Genomic DNA, 16,573 nt, shown 5'->3' on the forward strand with positions numbered 1-16,573 from the left:
CTTGCTGTTCCTCCTCTCCACTGCACCTGTTGTCATATTTTCCCCTTTGAAGGTGACACTGATCACAATCGCTTCTGCATCCTGATCTGAAAAGTTTGATATTTGTGCTGTGATTCTAAGTTTCTTTGAGCAGCATCATCTCAGGATCTCCATCAGCTTTTGTCTTTTTCCCATTTGTAACACATAATTAGATTTCTCATCTTCTGTAACTCAGTATGATTCTCTCTCATAGCTCGGTATGAAGATAGATCCATGATTTTGAGCTCGGAGACCCAGGATGACTATTGTCCACCACGGCCCGTATCTCCTTAGTCACCGGGCTAATTACCTACAGGATATTTTACCATTCGTCATGACTGTAATTTCCTCACACTATTTTTAGAATATTTTATAAGTGGGCGTTTATAAATGAAAAGCAATAAAAGAGAAGCAATGAACATACGTGAGACTTTATGAATTGCACAACTCATTCTAATAATGTCTAATATTCTTATAATGTCTACGGACACTCATCCCCTACTGTATGTGTGGTACATGAGTATAACCGGCCACCATGTCTGAATCACCCGGCCGAGCAGTATGACCAACCTCATAGGACATCAGTAACGGCTCTAGAATGTTTATCCCAAATGATTTAATTACTGAGAACATCATAGAAGAAACCGTCGCGTATTTCAGGGCATATTTTGATTGATTCATCATTTAGGCTGATTGACAGCCAGGAGATGACATAAGTGATTTCTGCCAACAGGAATGCAGAGTTGTTCCCATCTTTCATATTCAGGAACATCTTTTTCAACACAACACGCTGCATATTCAGGACATTAGTCTCATAAACCTTCCAATCCCTGTTACCCTACAGATAAAAATCTCACACGTTAGTCTGGTGACAGTAGAACCCTTTTGCTCATTGTACTTTGTTTTGTTAATTCTACATTAACGTGGCTCAGAAACATAATTATTTTTTGCACCATTATTTTTTTGTAACTTTAAAAGGAGTTATCCGTGACTTTTGTTTTTTTCTCCCTTCGAGGATAACTACCTGTTTGAGGTTCTCATGGCTCAGAGCAGTCAAGGACCTCTCCTGCCGATGATTCTCCTCCTTAGTGTGATGTTCCATTCTGCTCTGTCGATGTCTGGCTGATTGACAGCCAGGTCCCTGCTACCTAACTGCGGAGAGCCAGCTGTCAATCAATGTGACGTCCCATCAACAGAGCACAGTGGAAGAGGGATAACTGCTCTGTTAACATGATGTCAAAGAAAGCAGGAGAATTGCCGCCTGAGCTTGGAGATCAGCTCAGCAACAACCTACCTGTGATTTCTTAGCCTCACAGGGAAAAAAAATAAAACAAAGTCCCGGATACCGGTAATTCATTTAACAGAATGTTTTTTCTTTACCTGTAATGTACTGGTATATAGATAGAAATGTATATACCAATATATCTATAAAAAAAAAGAATACCATTTAGATCTTTAGGCAGAAATTGTTATTGTCATATCCCACAGTGCAGCCTGTGGCTCACTGTTAGAGTTTCTGTCCTCCACATTACAGGTCCTGAGTTTAAGTCCTAGATCAGCTAGAAAGAAAAATACTGGCAGTTGTAAAGGCAAGAACTGAGCCCAGTCAGGTTGCCGAGGATGGGGAGTGCTCCTTCCCTCTTGTGGCATCGGAGGAGTAGCTTCACGTGGAATTGAACTACACATGTAGTGTGATTTGTATGGCATCAATTAATTGGGCAACCTCTCCCAAGGCTGCACACACATTACATCCACCCTGCCATCCAGGTTTAGACTGTGTAATGAGCCTTGTAAAAGAAAAAAAAAAAAAAAAAGAGAGACTGTGCCAAGGGAGTCCTCCTCACCATAAGGAATCGTATGGACAACGTGCGGTGGTATTGAGATGAAAGAGATGAGTGACTTTATTAAGTGGCTGGACGCCCAAGGATTTATTTTGTGCTGTTGATGTACTTACTTTGTGGTGCCTGAAGATAACACTAGTTGACACCAGCTGTGTTGGAGTGAAATTTCCTCCTGTGACCATCATCTGGACCGGAAGACTGTAATCCCACAGACTTTTTGGCCCCAAATTGCTTTCGGCATAAAATGGCACAAGACTTATATTGGAGGTGATCAGTGGACACTGAGACAAAACATTTAAAGACAAATCAACCAACCAAACCTGTCATCTTCTTTTCCCTCCATCACAGAAATATTAAGGGAAAAATGGATGTCAAATTTCAACACCCGATCACTTGGTTCACTCATGAGATAAGCGTATGTCAAAAGTTTCTAGGAGTGGGTAACATCCCTCTCCCCATTGTATGCATGTCTTAAGGGGGGGTTGGAAGAGATATTTGTTGGTTCTACTGATTCATAACCTTGAAGATGTATTTACACATGTAATATTAGTTGCAAAAATTTCTACAACAATTCTCGCAAATATGGCAAAGCCCCACTCTTAAAAAAGGTGGAATGTTTGTAATGGGTGTTTCCAGGGTCGGAACTTAAATATCTGTTTTACCAACAAAGACATAGTCAAGTATACCAAATAGTGATGAGCGAGTGTGCTCGTTACTCGGGTTTTCCGAGCATGCTCGGGTGTCCTCAGCTGAGCATTTTGGGCGTGCTCGTAGATTATGTTTGTGTCCCCGCAGCTGCATGATTTGAGGCTGCTAGAAAGCCTGAATACATGCAGGGATTTCCTGATTGTTAGGGAATCCCCACATGTATTCAGGCTGTCTAGCAGCCGCAAGTCATGCAGCTGCAGCGACTCAAACATAATCTCCGAGAACGCCCAAAATACTAGGAGACCACCCGAGCATGGTCGGAAAACTGGAGTAACAAGCCTACTCGCTCATCACTAATGCCAACAAAAATTTGTATCAATTACAAAGGATGGTTAAAAAAAGTAAAATGTAACATAAAGACTAAAAAAACATACAAAGTAGAATTTTTTAGCGTAAAAATAGCAAAAACACTGAAAAAAATAATATAGATACTATTAGTAATGAAATGTTCACTCGTCCAGTAATTAAAGTAAACCATTTAGTGTGTCCATATCAAGCTTATTTTGTTTCTTAATTAGGAAGACAGAGAGAGAATGTGAAAAATAAATATTAAGAAAAAACAATCAGACATTATACAAGTCAAATAAGAAAAAAAAATAGAAATATTACCTAATATGATGAATGAGTCTTTGAGCTGAATTAAAATAAGCAGAGAAATTAAAATAATTGATTATATCCCACAAAATATGAAAAATTAAAAAAAAAAAGTTATATTAAGAAGAAAAAAAACAACACACCTAAAAACAACAAAAGAAAAAAACAGTGAAATAATAGAATACAAAATTGGATTTAAAGAAATGCAAAACTAACAAAGAATAATACGAAGACGTAAAAGAACTTAGAAAGGATTTGATAAAAAAAGTAAAAAAAAGTTACACTAAGAAAGAAAACAACACATCCTAAAAACAAGAAAAGAAAAAAAAACTGTGAAATAATAGAATACAAAATTGGATTGAAAGAAATGCAAAACTAAAATGGAAGAATAATATGCAAAGACGTAAAACAAAATAGAAGATAAAGATTTGATATAAAAAAAAAATGCAACAAAAAATTGATCGAAACTGGATAATACGATTGAAACCGTGAGATTGTTGATGATAATGAAGATTGATGGAGGGAAAAAGGCGAGACAGTTGTACGCAGAATGACACAGGCACGGACGTAAAAACTGCAGGATGAGGACAAGGAGGGAGAGAAAGTAGCATCAGGAGTGATTCACCCTATAACTGCTAGGTTGCCTGTTGTTTTGGGATGTGAATAAAAGCAGAGCCATAAACAGCCGCACCCATGGGTGTCAGCTCCGTGAGCGCCTCTCACACCCTCGTGAGGCATGCTTTGTCAGGCTCAGCCCAGGATACAAGCCAAAAAGATGTAACATCTCCTCCTACTGAGCCGGCTCTATATATGACACTGACTCAATGGGGAAGGGATCCCGTGCTCCAAAAAAAAAGGGAACATCCAGCCGTCAGGATGAGCAGGTCTGGTCCAATTAGGGCCCTGCTGTGCTGCACCGTTGTGCTAAGTGTCTGCAGTAAGTACGACAAACGGCGGGACATTAATGTCTAAGAAATATAGAAGAAATCCACTGGCATTCCTCAGTTCTGCATCTATTATTTTCACAGTATACCATTTTTACATCATTCATTTTCCCCATTTTTTTTACAATAATTATTTTGCATGCAGAACAATCTTTTTTTACATCTTTCTTACTTAAGATCTTCTTGTATTTTTATTATTTTTACGTTATATAATTATTTCAATTTTTTGTTAAGATTTTTTTTTAATTTTTTTTTATCTTTTTGAACCTGTTCTTCGGTATATGGTTTTTATATTGTTTACTAACTGAAAACTAATGCGTGTCAACTGTTTTCCCAAATGTACTATTATATACTGTATTCTATATATTCTATTGCAGGAATAGAGTGAAAAATTATTTTATATATTAATGAATAGAATTAATTTATATAAAATACTTTTTTATCTTATTTCCTTATTTCCAAGCACAATACTTCTATATTTTTTCATAAATTGAGTACTGATTTTTTTGGTATTGTAGAAAAGTGTTTTTTATATATACATTATTGCTCTTTTACATTTTTTTTTAGAACTTGTATGCTGAATTGTTATATGAATTTTTTATATACTTTTTAAAATAAATTGGGACACAATTGTTACGGTATATTACATAAACTTGCTTTTTGTATATTGCACCTTTTATATACTATTTCATCAAATCGATGCTGAATTATTATATAAGTGGTTTTTATATATTATTGCTTTTGTAAAAAAAAATTATAAATTGGATGCTGAATTGTTATATTAGTGTTTTTATATATTTGTATTGCTCTTTTATACACTTTATTTCTATAGATTGAAAACGGATTTGTTATATAACTTTTTTAATCTTTTATTGCTCTTTTATATTCGCTTTTCTATACATTAATTGCTGAATTGTTATATAAAAGTGTTTATTTATTTAATGCTCTTTAATATACTTTTTCATTAACTTGGACACTACATTTTTATAATGTATAAATGTTTTTTTACATTTTATAACTAATATTCTAAATTTTACATTTTTTATATATATTTTATTTCTCTTTTTTATAAATTGGTCACTGAATGTGATATTGTTTAATATATATATTTTATTGCTCTTTTATACTTTTTTTATAAATTGGTTGCTGAATTTGATATTGTTTTATATATATTTTATTGCTCTTTTTTACTTTTTTTTTTTATAAATTGGTCACTGAATTTGATATCGTTATATATTTTATTGCTCTTTTATACTTTTTTTATAAATTGTTCACTGGATTTGATATGGTTATATATTTAATTTTTAACTGCTTTTATTTTTTTTTCTAAAAATTGGACACTTAATTGGATATTGCATACATCTGGTCTACATATATTTTTGTGCTCCCATCTGCACATTTTACCAAATACAGAAATGCCAATAGTGCATATTAGTTCTAAAGGTCCATAATAAGAAGAACAATTTTTCTATAGATATTAGGGACTGTCCCTAACGTTACCTGATTCTCTGTCCATGGTGCTGAGTTGTTGGTGTTGGTCTGTGGTTTCAGCTATGTGATGAGCCCCAGTGCATATTTTTGCACAGCACATGTACTGGTATTTGGGGGTGATAAAGTTGAATTGCAAAAAATCAATTTTGCTTTGAGATTTTAAAAGTTTTGTAGTTGAGTAACGATGACATTCTTGAACCCAAGCTTCGATTCGCCCCGGCTTAAATTAAGGAATCTAAAAATGACCAAAGAGAGTAAATTGGTGAAATTACTCACTCCATTACTAGTGAATAGACTTAAGTGGACACATTTGACTTTTTGGTAAGTCAAAGTCCCCCTTTGGCAACCAAAAAAAGTACGGTAATTCTGACATTTTGACTTTTTTTCTTGTTACACTGTTTAGCGATCGGGTTAATTTTTTTTTATTGATAGATCGGGCGATTCTGAACGCGGCGATACAAAATATGTTTGATTTTTTTTCATTGTTTTATTTCGAATGGGGTGAAAGGGGGGTGATTTGAACTTTTATATTTCTTGAATATTTTTTAAAAACTTTTTTTTTTACTTTTGGCATGCTTCAATAGCCTCCATGGGAGACTAGAAGCTGCCATAACCCAATCGGATCTGCTATATACAGGAGATGATCAGATCGCATGTATGTAGCAGAAATGCTCACTCACTATGAGCGCCGACCACCGGAGGGGCGTTCATAGCAATCCAGCAGTGACAACCAAAGAGGTCTGCTGGAGACCTCTGGTTGTCATGCCAACCTATCGGTGACCCGCGATCACGTGATGGGGTCATCGATGGGCGAGATTCCCGGCACACTTGCTGGACGCTCGTGTTAAATGCAGCTGTCACAGATTGACAGCGGCATTTAACTAGTTAACAGCTACAGGTGGATCGCGATTACACCCGCGGCTGTTAAAGGCACATGTCAGCTGTTCAAAACAGCTGACGTGTGCTGGGAAAGATGTGGGCTCACCGTTGGAGCCCACATCAAAGGGAGGGAGTCCAACATCTGCGTACTGTTACGCCCCATTTCGGAAAGGGATTAATGGTCAGAATAATTAATGCCATGGTTTTGGGAGCTACGAAGGGCAGTTTCCAACTATGTGCCTTGGCAGCAAAATTTTGGTATAAGGGTGTGTAGGACATGTTGCAGCAGGCATGATGATTGAGGTACAGGTTATATTGTAGGATAGTCCTTATATATAATTGCAGCACCCTATTGTTCCATGTACACAGTGCCTGAGGCTAAAGGGGGAGGAAGACGCTGGTTATTATATTCTTTTCCACCCTAAGACTTTCTTCATACCAGATTGGCCGGTATAAAGTCTAAGATTGCATAATATATCAGTCCAATTGTTTCCAAAGTTCACATAGTAATTATGTGGCATAAAAAAGGAACGTAAAATAGGTAGAAAAATGATAAAAAGAAACAAGTGAATACATTTAGCATTATTTTGCTTTTTGGATTGAATTTGTTATTATTCGTTGTTCACTTTACACGATTTACTCAGCTTTATGGTTCTCCTAAAATTCTGATTTCTAAGAAACCAGTGGGAAACGTAAACGACAAAACGAATGCAAATAGTAATAAAGTAGCATGAAAATGTCCCCTTGTCCCCTCCAAAAAAAACTATAAAATTAGAAACTGTCATTTTTTTCTCTTATTTGCTTTTTACTTTGGCATAACTTATGTAGCGTTATCATTTTTTCTCAATTTTCTAATGTTTGAGGAACATGTGGCCTAAAAAAAGGTAAAAAGAAAATCTTAAAAAGCAAAGTTCCAGAAAGGTACTAATAAAACATTTCCTAAGAAATTCAAATGATTTATGTTGGTTTAAGACTTTGCCTAGATACATGTGGCTAAAGAAGATTAAAGAAAAATGTGGCAAGAATTAGAAACTTATTTTTGTAGGTTTATGACTTTCTCTAGATACAAAAAAAAAAAAAGTATAAAACTAAATATGAAAATCACACAAAACTATCCAGCTCTATCCGTAACCTCAGACCCAAAAGAGTTAGACGATCCAGACAAAACTAGATTAACGTACCAGGAACGTACACGAACTTGGAGGAATTATTGCAGCAGATGATTGATTGCGATTAGACCGGGTACAGAATGCGGCCCACACAAACACTCATCCATCAGACTGTCAGGAAGCCAAAATCAACAAATTATGTTTTGCAACATAACCTGAAGGAATCCCAAATATTGTCTACTTTTTTGTTTATTGTGCATTACTTCATGTTGGCTTTTATCTTCGCAGATGCGGCTCCTCAGTTGTATTGCAGGATCCCAAGCTACACACCAACAGGTCCCACCGGTAAGTTACATGTGTTACGGCAAAGTACTGTCCAATAGAAAAATATAAAGCAGTTGTCCACTACTCTGACAACCCTTTCTTAAACATAGGTTTCCTCCATGTAAGAGCTAAACTCACCTCCGTTGCCTGTGCCATTCCTATGACATCGGCAACTGGTCTCCCGGGGCTTGCATGACATTATGTCACTCAAGCCCTGCAGCTCATCAGCGTCCACTTCCCTCACTTTCTTCTACCAAAACTGACACCCAGAAAAGTGAGAACTTCCTTCAGATCTGTTTTGTCCGAAGGAAGTGAGAGGGAAGTGGCTACACGAGCCCCAGAAGACTAAGCACCAACATCGCAGGCAGAGTGGCCACAAAGCTATCACCGTATAACTACATTTTACCTGGATATTAGAGTGATTGAAATGGACAAATACTAGATATATAAACGTGGATAATATATATATGTATAGATTTATATTAGTAGTGTAGTGTATTATTTTAGGATAACATCTTCACCATTGTTTACTTGCTATTTTTCGCAGATCCCATTGCCGCATTTCCTGTATGTGATGGGACGCCGGGCTACGTCCAGATTTCCGGCGGTAGCTCTTCTAGTGAGTATTCTCGACATTACCGGTAGAGCAGTCCACTTTCTACATTAGTCACATCAGTTCTTACTATAAACACATGAGAACATCTCCATGACATTAATTTTGGGGCAGCCATGGTGATATGGACAGTATAGAGAGGAGTTATACAAGGAGTCAAAAATGGATCTGGCAATGAGGAATGGTTCCGCTATTCATGGGTCAATAACATTGTGTCTGTGTGTAATTGAGTTATACCAAGGCTTATATGCTGATTACCTTCACAGCCGCATTCACAATTCTGCTAATTTTTTTAAAGAAAAAAAAGCTTTGTACCATATTAGCCGGTAGATGGAAAAGATACAAGCAGATAGTCTTTAGTTGTAGATGCCTTTTAATGACCAACTGAGAAGCTTATGACAAACAGCAAACCTTCGAGATTACTTTGGCCTCTTCTTCAGGACAGATATTACACAATGTCAATATCAGATATTGTATTGAAACATTTAAGAAATGGTCCTAGTAGCCTCGAAAGCTATTTGTGGTCATCTCTCAGGGTAGTCATTAAAAGGGGTTTTCTAAGATTAAGATAATGATGACCTATCCATAGAATAGATGATCAATATCAGATCGCTGCAGGTCGAACGCCTGGCACATCCACCAATTGGCTGCTTTCAGGATTGTGAACAGAGCACTGTTTATTTATGGCCAAAACTGGATCTGCAAGCAGCTGATTAGTTGGGGTTCCATGTGTTGGACCTCCACTGGTCTGCTATCGATTATCTATTCTATGGATGCATCATCAATATAGTAAGCCTGGAAAAAGCTTTTAAGAATCATTCTTCTGAGGATGCTGAAAAAATTCTAATGGATTCCAATTTTCAAGAACTCTCTGTCCAGACACTGAACCAGCAAGGAGTGCAAATAAATAAGCCCATAGAGCTGATCTAACAAACTGAATTGTGAATGCAGCTCTCATTGCGAGTATTATATAAGACATGAAGGTGCAAAGTTCCTCAACATCAAAAGCCTTCAGAAATAATTTAATTGATGAGCAAGGGAGATAACTTAACCTTTGTGTTGGCTTTTGCAGGTGTAGCTGCATCTTCAGGAGGATCTATGAGTGGATCTGCAGGTGGCGGAAGCAGCTCCCAGCTCGTGGAAGCCGATATACAATACAGCAACACTGTTATACGAGGAGGCAGCATGGAAAGTAGTAGTGGCATCCTTACAAGTGGCGGTGGTGGTGGTGGAGTACCATATGTCCTTAGCAATTCTGGAGGAGGAAGTTCACAATTCATTGCAACAGGTGGAGGCACAGGAGGTAGTTCTTCTCACCTAATTTCAATCAATTCTCAAGGAACTGGTGGAGGTTCATTTGGTCAAAATTCTGGAGGAGGTTCATTTTCCCACTCCTCGAGTGGAGGCTCAATCTCTAAGGAAACTGGAGGGTCATTTAGCCAAAGTTCTGGAGGAGGTTCCTTCTCTGGTGGTAGTGGAGGCTCATTTGGCCAGAGTTCTGGAGGAGGCTCATTCTCGGGAGGAAGTGGAGGTTCATTTGGGCAGAGTTCTGGTGGAGGCTCGTTTTCTGGAGGTTCATTCTCTGGAGGAAGTGGAGGTTCATTTGGTCAGAGTTCTGGAGGTGGTGGAGGCTCATTTTCTGGAGGAAGTGGAGGCTCATTCAGCCAGAATTCTGGAGGAGGCTCATTCTCTGGAGGAAGTGGAGGCTCATTTGGGCAGAGTTCTGGTGGAGGCTCATTTTCTGGAGGAAGCAGTGGCTCATTTGGGCAGAATTCTGGAGGAGGCTCATTTTCTGGAGGAAGTGGAGGCTCATTTGGGCAGAATTTTGGAGGAGGCTCGTTTGGGCAGAACTCAGGAGGAGGCTCATTTTCTGGAGGAAGTGGAGGCTCATTTGGGCAACATTCTGGAGGAGGCTCGTTTTCCGGAGGAAGTGTGGGTTCTGGACAGATTATTCATGGTGGTAGTATCGGTGGCGTTGGAGGCTCTTTTGGCACTGGCTCCGGATCCAGCGGCAGTTCAACAATCTCTGTTAAGCTACCACGTAAGTATAGATATAAAATAATTTATAGTTTGGAGGGGGGGTCCTACTCTAATATTTGTCATCTAAAACTTTTCACCAATTTATTAAAAAGTCTTCATTGCAATGACCCGTTGTAAAACACATTCAGATCTGTTTTGCCCAATGAAGAGAGATTTAACACTGGTGAAGGACTTAGTAGTCATAGCTGGTGGGGCAGATGTCTCATTATATGGACTTCATGGCCCCAGTAGAGTTTATGGCTTTATGAGGATCATTATATGGACTCCAGTAGAGTTCCCCAGTCCCTCAAAATACAAAGCATCCATACCAGTCGATATGTTGCAGACATTTTAACATCTCTAAGAAGATCGAAAAACTAAAAGCTCCTAAAGTTCTACACAAATCATAGATCATCAGAGGTTTTATTGGTAATTGAAGCTTGATTAGGTAACCACATGTAAGGAGTCAAAACAGACCTCGTATAGACCATATTTTTTTGATTCTAGCCTCGTATCAGGAGATAAACTTTTGTAGTGGGGACGGCAGTCAGGTCACGTTTCTCTATGTGGTTCCTTAAGATATTGTAAAGAATACAAGATGTAGAAACCACTCAATGTGCAGTTTTTATATTTTATATTAACTGATTTTCCACCTTGTTTTTTTTTCTAGCCGGAGTAAACCCAAAAGATGTTCCCGTGTCCCCAGGATGTAATAAGAGTGGACAAAGTAAGAATCACACCGAAGCTCACACTTTCTAAGACTGCATGCTCTTAGGATGAGTTCCAAAAAAACATTTCAAATTAATCTTTTAAGCTGGATAAGGCCTTAATCTAATTTTTTTTCATTCAGATCACTGTTCCTCTATCATTCCACTCACATACTACAGGTCTGGATGTCCTGCGTCTCATTCCTTTTCGATGTTCTCCTATATTATTCCATACTGGTCATGCATGCGCCAGATCCAAACTCCTTAAAGTTCACCTCTATGACTTTTAAAATACTCTTACCCCATCCCTAAAAAAATATGATCCTTTAAGTACCAGAAACTACTGGTGTTTGTTCCCATTTGGTATCAAATCAGCTTGCATTTTTTCCATGTCTTGCTGTCTGCTGCCCATCTAAACCTTTGCCAATCTGCAGCTTGTGACCAAGCTCTGCCTCCTTTGACTTGGGCACCATCTGACAAATTCTTACCAGGAATTGCGAATGAAGAAGTCAGTCTAGTAGACCGTGTTAACAGATTTAGTCCTACGCCAATTCCGTCAGTGACTCATGGGTTCCCCTTTCTTGTTGTCCTGGTTACATGGGTTGCTGCCAGTAGGAGGCTGCAGCTTTATATATGTCCTATAGGTAGGTCAGAAGCCGTGCACAGATCAGCCCCCTCGCGGTGGAAAATGTCAGCTAAAATTTTTGAAGTGTGGCCCGAATTGGGATTATTCTTCTAGAAATACTTTTACTACATCGTTAGTCATCTCAATTTCTTTACAGCTGGTCAAGGATCAAACCATGGTGGAGGTTCTGGAGGAACTAGTGGTAGTGGAGGAACTGGCGGCGAATTTTCACAGGTCTCACAAAGCCATGGATCTAGTGGTGGAGGATCAGCAAATCAAGGGGCAGGAGGAGGAGGAAGTTTCTCCCAAATCCAACAATCCCAAAGTCAAGGTACAGTGTGACCAAGTGGTGGTGGATCAATAGGAGGACGGAGTAGTTCTTCAGGTCATGGTCAAGAGCACCAGTGAACCCCCATTTATAGCTTATGTATTGCCGGCGACCCCTGTGCAAATACTTTATATATGCTCCATGCTCCCCAATGATTAAGCCTTCCTCCATGTCCCTCACTCCACAAGTAATCATGAACCATGAAGTACATTAGTCCAGGATTGTAGTAGGCGATAATGAGGTGCTAGATGCTTCTCTATGATGGCAGAGGGTCTTCAAACCTTCTGGACTCATGTCCAACTAAACATATAGAGCAGTTTCTTCACCCAACCTATTCTACTAAATTATGATGTTAGTGCTCAGACATTGCATTAACGCATTTAGACAAGGAGTCTTGGAAGTTTCTATACAAAACATATGACGTGATGGTAGAGGATACATAGTAATGAGATTGCTTGTGGCTTCGTCTACAGGTTCTATACAGAAGCAAGTTCAGCAGTCGGGGTGATGAATCCATGATGGAGAGTGTAATTAGTCACTGAGGTAAGTCTATGGGGTCCATGGCTGAAGAATTTGAATAAATCATTTTTTGACTAATATATGGACATTTGTACATACAAAGCACAACGAGCAATTCTGGAATTTAGCAAAATTGGAAGTTCACTAGGACATTCCACACACATTACTGCCAAACCAGTCAATTTCCGTGAGACAGATGAGCTAGTGTATATCGGGGCAGATTTGTGGAAAGAGAAGGGTCAGACAGTTGGGTTCCAACATGCCCGATCCTTTAGCATTTGGGAAAGATAAGCTATTGCCAGGGGCAGCTTACTTCTCACGTCACATTCAGATGACTTGCACGCTCATCCAGAAGCAGTGGGGTCCGATGTCATACATCAGGGGAAAGGGGATGAGAACCCAGAATCCAGTGATTAAGACGCAACATACTTTTGTCCATGTAGGGTATTTAGCGTTGACGATCGGGAGGCTAAACTAAAAGTGAGAACCAAGTCAACCAAATGGCACGGACTCCTGAAAACCGTCATTATTCTGATTTTACTAACCACATCTTTTACTTTGCAGGACTTCACTCCTCTATCTGCCGCTGACCGCCGTGAGCAAATTTTTTTTATATAAATACGTAAAACCAGAATTTGTATATATTTATTTTTGTACCGACCCCCTTCAGCCCCATCCTGCATCTCTCACATATGTAAGGTTTTGTCCGTGTGATACGATAGGTGGTCTCATTACCGACAACTTCTCACTCGTAGCTCCATAACTTTACCAGTTCCTTCTCCAGTCCACTGAACACGGCTCCCGCCGGGGGGCGTTTTGTGCCATACAGCGTTTGTTTGTGATGTTTTTTGGTTTGATAAAAAAAAAATCTGAAAATTACATTGAAATAGTTTTTTTTTTTCATATGTGCAATAAAACCTACTTGTGTCATATGTCGGGGTCTTCGCGTGTGATTTTAGAGCTTTGCTTCTTGTTATTAATATCATTTAACGGCCTTCAACTCGATCTCGAGCCATGACGACTTGATGAACGCTTTGTAGGAAGAGCGATCTTGTGCAAGCCTACATAGGTCCATCAGGGTCTTCTCCGCTGGTATCTTGATGGGATCAAGCCATTAGGTTGCTGGTCTTCCTAGTCGCCATGTTCCTTCTATGACCATGATGACCATGATGTCCTTCTCTGGTGATTGTTCTCTTCGTATGTATCCAAAGTAGTCAAGTCCAAGATTGCCGATTCTTGCTTCGAGTGACACGTCTGGCTTGACTTGTTCCAAAATTGATATACTTGTTCTTCTTACCATCCATTGTATTGCTTCTTGTACAGTAAATAAAGACACAATGTACTATAATATAGGGGGCAGGCACCCAAAACGAACACCTCTACAGATCTGACACTTGGGCAGAAGGCAAAAAAAAAGCCTCACACTCAGGAAAAAGCAGTGAGACTGGAGAGACGCAGATTTTGTCTCTGTTCTTCACTTACATATAACCCAAGGTCCCTGACTATCAGTCAAACAAGGTGATTAAGGCCCCTTTCACACATCAGTTTTTTGCCATCAGTCGCAATCCGTCGAATTTTGAAAAAAAAAAGGATCCGGTGACTGATGCCGTCGGATCCGTTTTTTTCTCATAGACTTGAATTAGTGAGGGATATCCTCACGCTTCATCAGTAGCTCGCCGCATCCGTTGAAAATTGTTTGTCTGGTGGACAAAGTAACTTTTTTTGTGTACGTCGAAAAAACGGACAGTGACGGATCAGTCGCCATCTGTTATTTGCTAGAATGGAAGCCTATGGCGTAGGATCCGTCAAATGACAGAATCCGGCGCCGGATTACGTTTTTTTCTAACGGAGCATGCTTTGATCCAATTAGCCAGATCTGCTAGTTTTTTGGGGACAGATCAGTCGCATCTGTTTTTCACAACCTGCGACGGATCCGTCAAGCCAACGGATTGTGACTGACGGCAAAGAACTGATGTGTGAAAGGGGCCTAACAGGGAGGCGGTGCAGGAGACGCACATTTTTGTCTCTCTTGCCTACCCAGAAGGAGATGACCCAATGCATTGGACTATTGGTTAAAAATGCAGCACTGGACAAAATAATTCACAATCAGTGTAAGGGAAGAGTCTGACGACCGTATAAGATTACAACGCAATTCTCAGACCGGCAGATGGCTCTGCCGACCCAGGTGTGACAGTATGTACTTCTATGCATCTGTCGGGAAAGCCGCCGGACAGCAACACGTTGTGATCTTCCTCAGAGTTACACGGGTGTCTGACTCTTCCACAAGGCAGAAAAAGAACAGATTTTCTCTCTTCCATCGTCCAAAAGGGATACAGTCTATTGGTGAAAAATAAAGTTAACAACGGGTGATAAACAGTAACCAGGAGCGATGCAGATTTTGTCCATCATTTTGCCCTCAAAGCAGAAGAACCAGACGTATCCGAGGCTTGGAAAAAAAATTTTTTTTATATATATATATATATATATATATATATATATATATATATATACACTGTGTGTGTTCCAAATTATTATGCACAAAGAGTTTAGGAGTGATAAGGTTAGAATTTTTTGGTTTGTCATTTAAACTCATTGATGGTGATGTGTGTCAGGGCTCTTTATATCACTGAAAGCAATTGCAGATACCTGTGCACATTAGTTTGGCAGGTGTGTCCAAATAAAGGCAAGACTACTTAAGAAGGCTGTTCCACATTATTAAGCAGCCTACATTTTTTGCCAAAATGGGAAAGAAAAAGGATGTGTCGGCTGCTGAGAAGCAACAAATTGTGGAGTATTTAGGTCAAGGCATGACTACACTCAACATTGCCAAGACACTTCATCGTGATCATCGCACAATCAAGAAGTATGTAGCTGATTCCCAGCACACACGTGTGTGTGCTGATAAGGAAAAATTGAGGACTCTTTCCAACAGGCAATTGCGTAAGGTTAAAAGAGCAGCTGCAAAAATGCCCTGTCATAGCAGCAGACAAGTTTTTGAAGCTGCTGGTGCCTCCAACGTCCCCAGAACAACAAGATGCAGGGTCCTTCAGAGGTGCGTAAGCCATCCTGTCGACCACCTCTATCCACTGCAACAAGCAGAAACGGCTCCAGTGGGCCAAACGATACATGAAGACTGACTTCCAAACTGTTTTGTTCACCGATGAGTGCCGTGCAACGCTTGATGGTCCATATGGATGGAGTGGAGGATGGCTGGTTGATGGACACCCCATGAAAACACGGCTAAGGCGCCAACAAGGAGGAGATGGAGTAATGTTTTGGGCTGGAATCATGGGGAGAGAGATTGTCGGCCCCTTTATGATCCCTGAAGGGGTAAAGATGAACTCCATAATCTATGTGGAGTTTCTAAAACAACACTTCCTGCCATGATTCAAGAGGAAGAACCGTGCTTTCTGCAGCAAGATCATTTTCATGCATGATAATGCACCGTCTCATGCTGCAAAAAACACATCTGCATCTCTGGCTGCTATGGGCATAAAAGAGGACAAACTTATGGTGTGGCCACCATCTTCCCCTGACCTCAACCCCATTGAGAACCTCTGGAGCATCATCAAAAGGAGTGTCTATGATGGCGGGCGGCAGTTCACATCTAAGCAACAGCTCTGGGAGGGTATTCTGTCCACATGCAAAACAACTGAAGCAGAAACCATCCAAAAACTGACAAATTCAATGGACGAGAGAGTTCAGAAGCTTCTTTCGAACAAGGGGTCTTATGTGCAAATGTAACATCACCTAGAATAAAGTTTTCACATGAAAACTGTTTGATTTAATTTTGTAATAAGCTGATAATGCTTATAACATCACAATTGACCATTTTTTGGTTCAAAATAAAATAA

General features: G+C 39.5%; 1 protein-coding gene across 4 annotated transcripts; it reads left to right on the forward strand.

Moving 5' to 3' along the window:
* The first annotated feature begins 3,781 nt into the window (after positions 1–3,781).
* Positions 3,782–13,651, forward strand: LOC143806084 (uncharacterized). Of its 4 annotated transcripts, none has more exons than XM_077286020.1 (9): positions 3,782–4,098; positions 7,873–7,929; positions 8,456–8,527; positions 9,594–10,052; positions 10,119–10,562; positions 11,211–11,267; positions 12,030–12,203; positions 12,674–12,743; positions 13,284–13,651. In XM_077286020.1, exons 1-8 carry the CDS (start codon positions 3,855–3,857, stop codon positions 12,706–12,708), a joined length of 1,542 nt encoding a protein of 513 aa, XP_077142135.1. In that variant the 5' UTR covers positions 3,782–3,854; the 3' UTR covers positions 12,709–12,743; positions 13,284–13,651. The 4 variants fall into 4 exon arrangements, with proteins under 4 accessions (XP_077142135.1, XP_077142132.1, XP_077142134.1 ...); XM_077286019.1 differs by having other exon boundaries at positions 3,784–4,098; positions 9,594–10,118; positions 10,176–10,562; XM_077286018.1 differs by having other exon boundaries at positions 3,785–4,098; positions 9,594–10,151; positions 10,203–10,562.
* Positions 13,652–16,573: the final 2,922 nt, after the last annotated feature.

The sequence above is a fragment of the Ranitomeya variabilis genome, chromosome 2 (genome assembly GCF_051348905.1).
Source record: "Ranitomeya variabilis isolate aRanVar5 chromosome 2, aRanVar5.hap1, whole genome shotgun sequence".
Taxonomy (NCBI): Eukaryota; Metazoa; Chordata; class Amphibia; order Anura; family Dendrobatidae; genus Ranitomeya; species Ranitomeya variabilis.

Bases quoted from the DNA above. Each gene is read 5' to 3' on its own strand.
- LOC143806084 (XM_077286017.1), top strand. From the start codon at position 3,855: ATGGGTGTCAGCTCCGTGAGCGCCTCTCACACCCTCGTGAGGCATGCT. The intron at 10,563-11,210 runs GTAAGTATAGAT...TTTTTTTTCTAG, and splicing joins AATCTCTGTTAAGCTACCAC to CCGGAGTAAACCCAAAAGAT. The intron at 11,268-12,029 runs GTAAGAATCACA...ATTTCTTTACAG, and splicing joins ATGTAATAAGAGTGGACAAA to CTGGTCAAGGATCAAACCAT.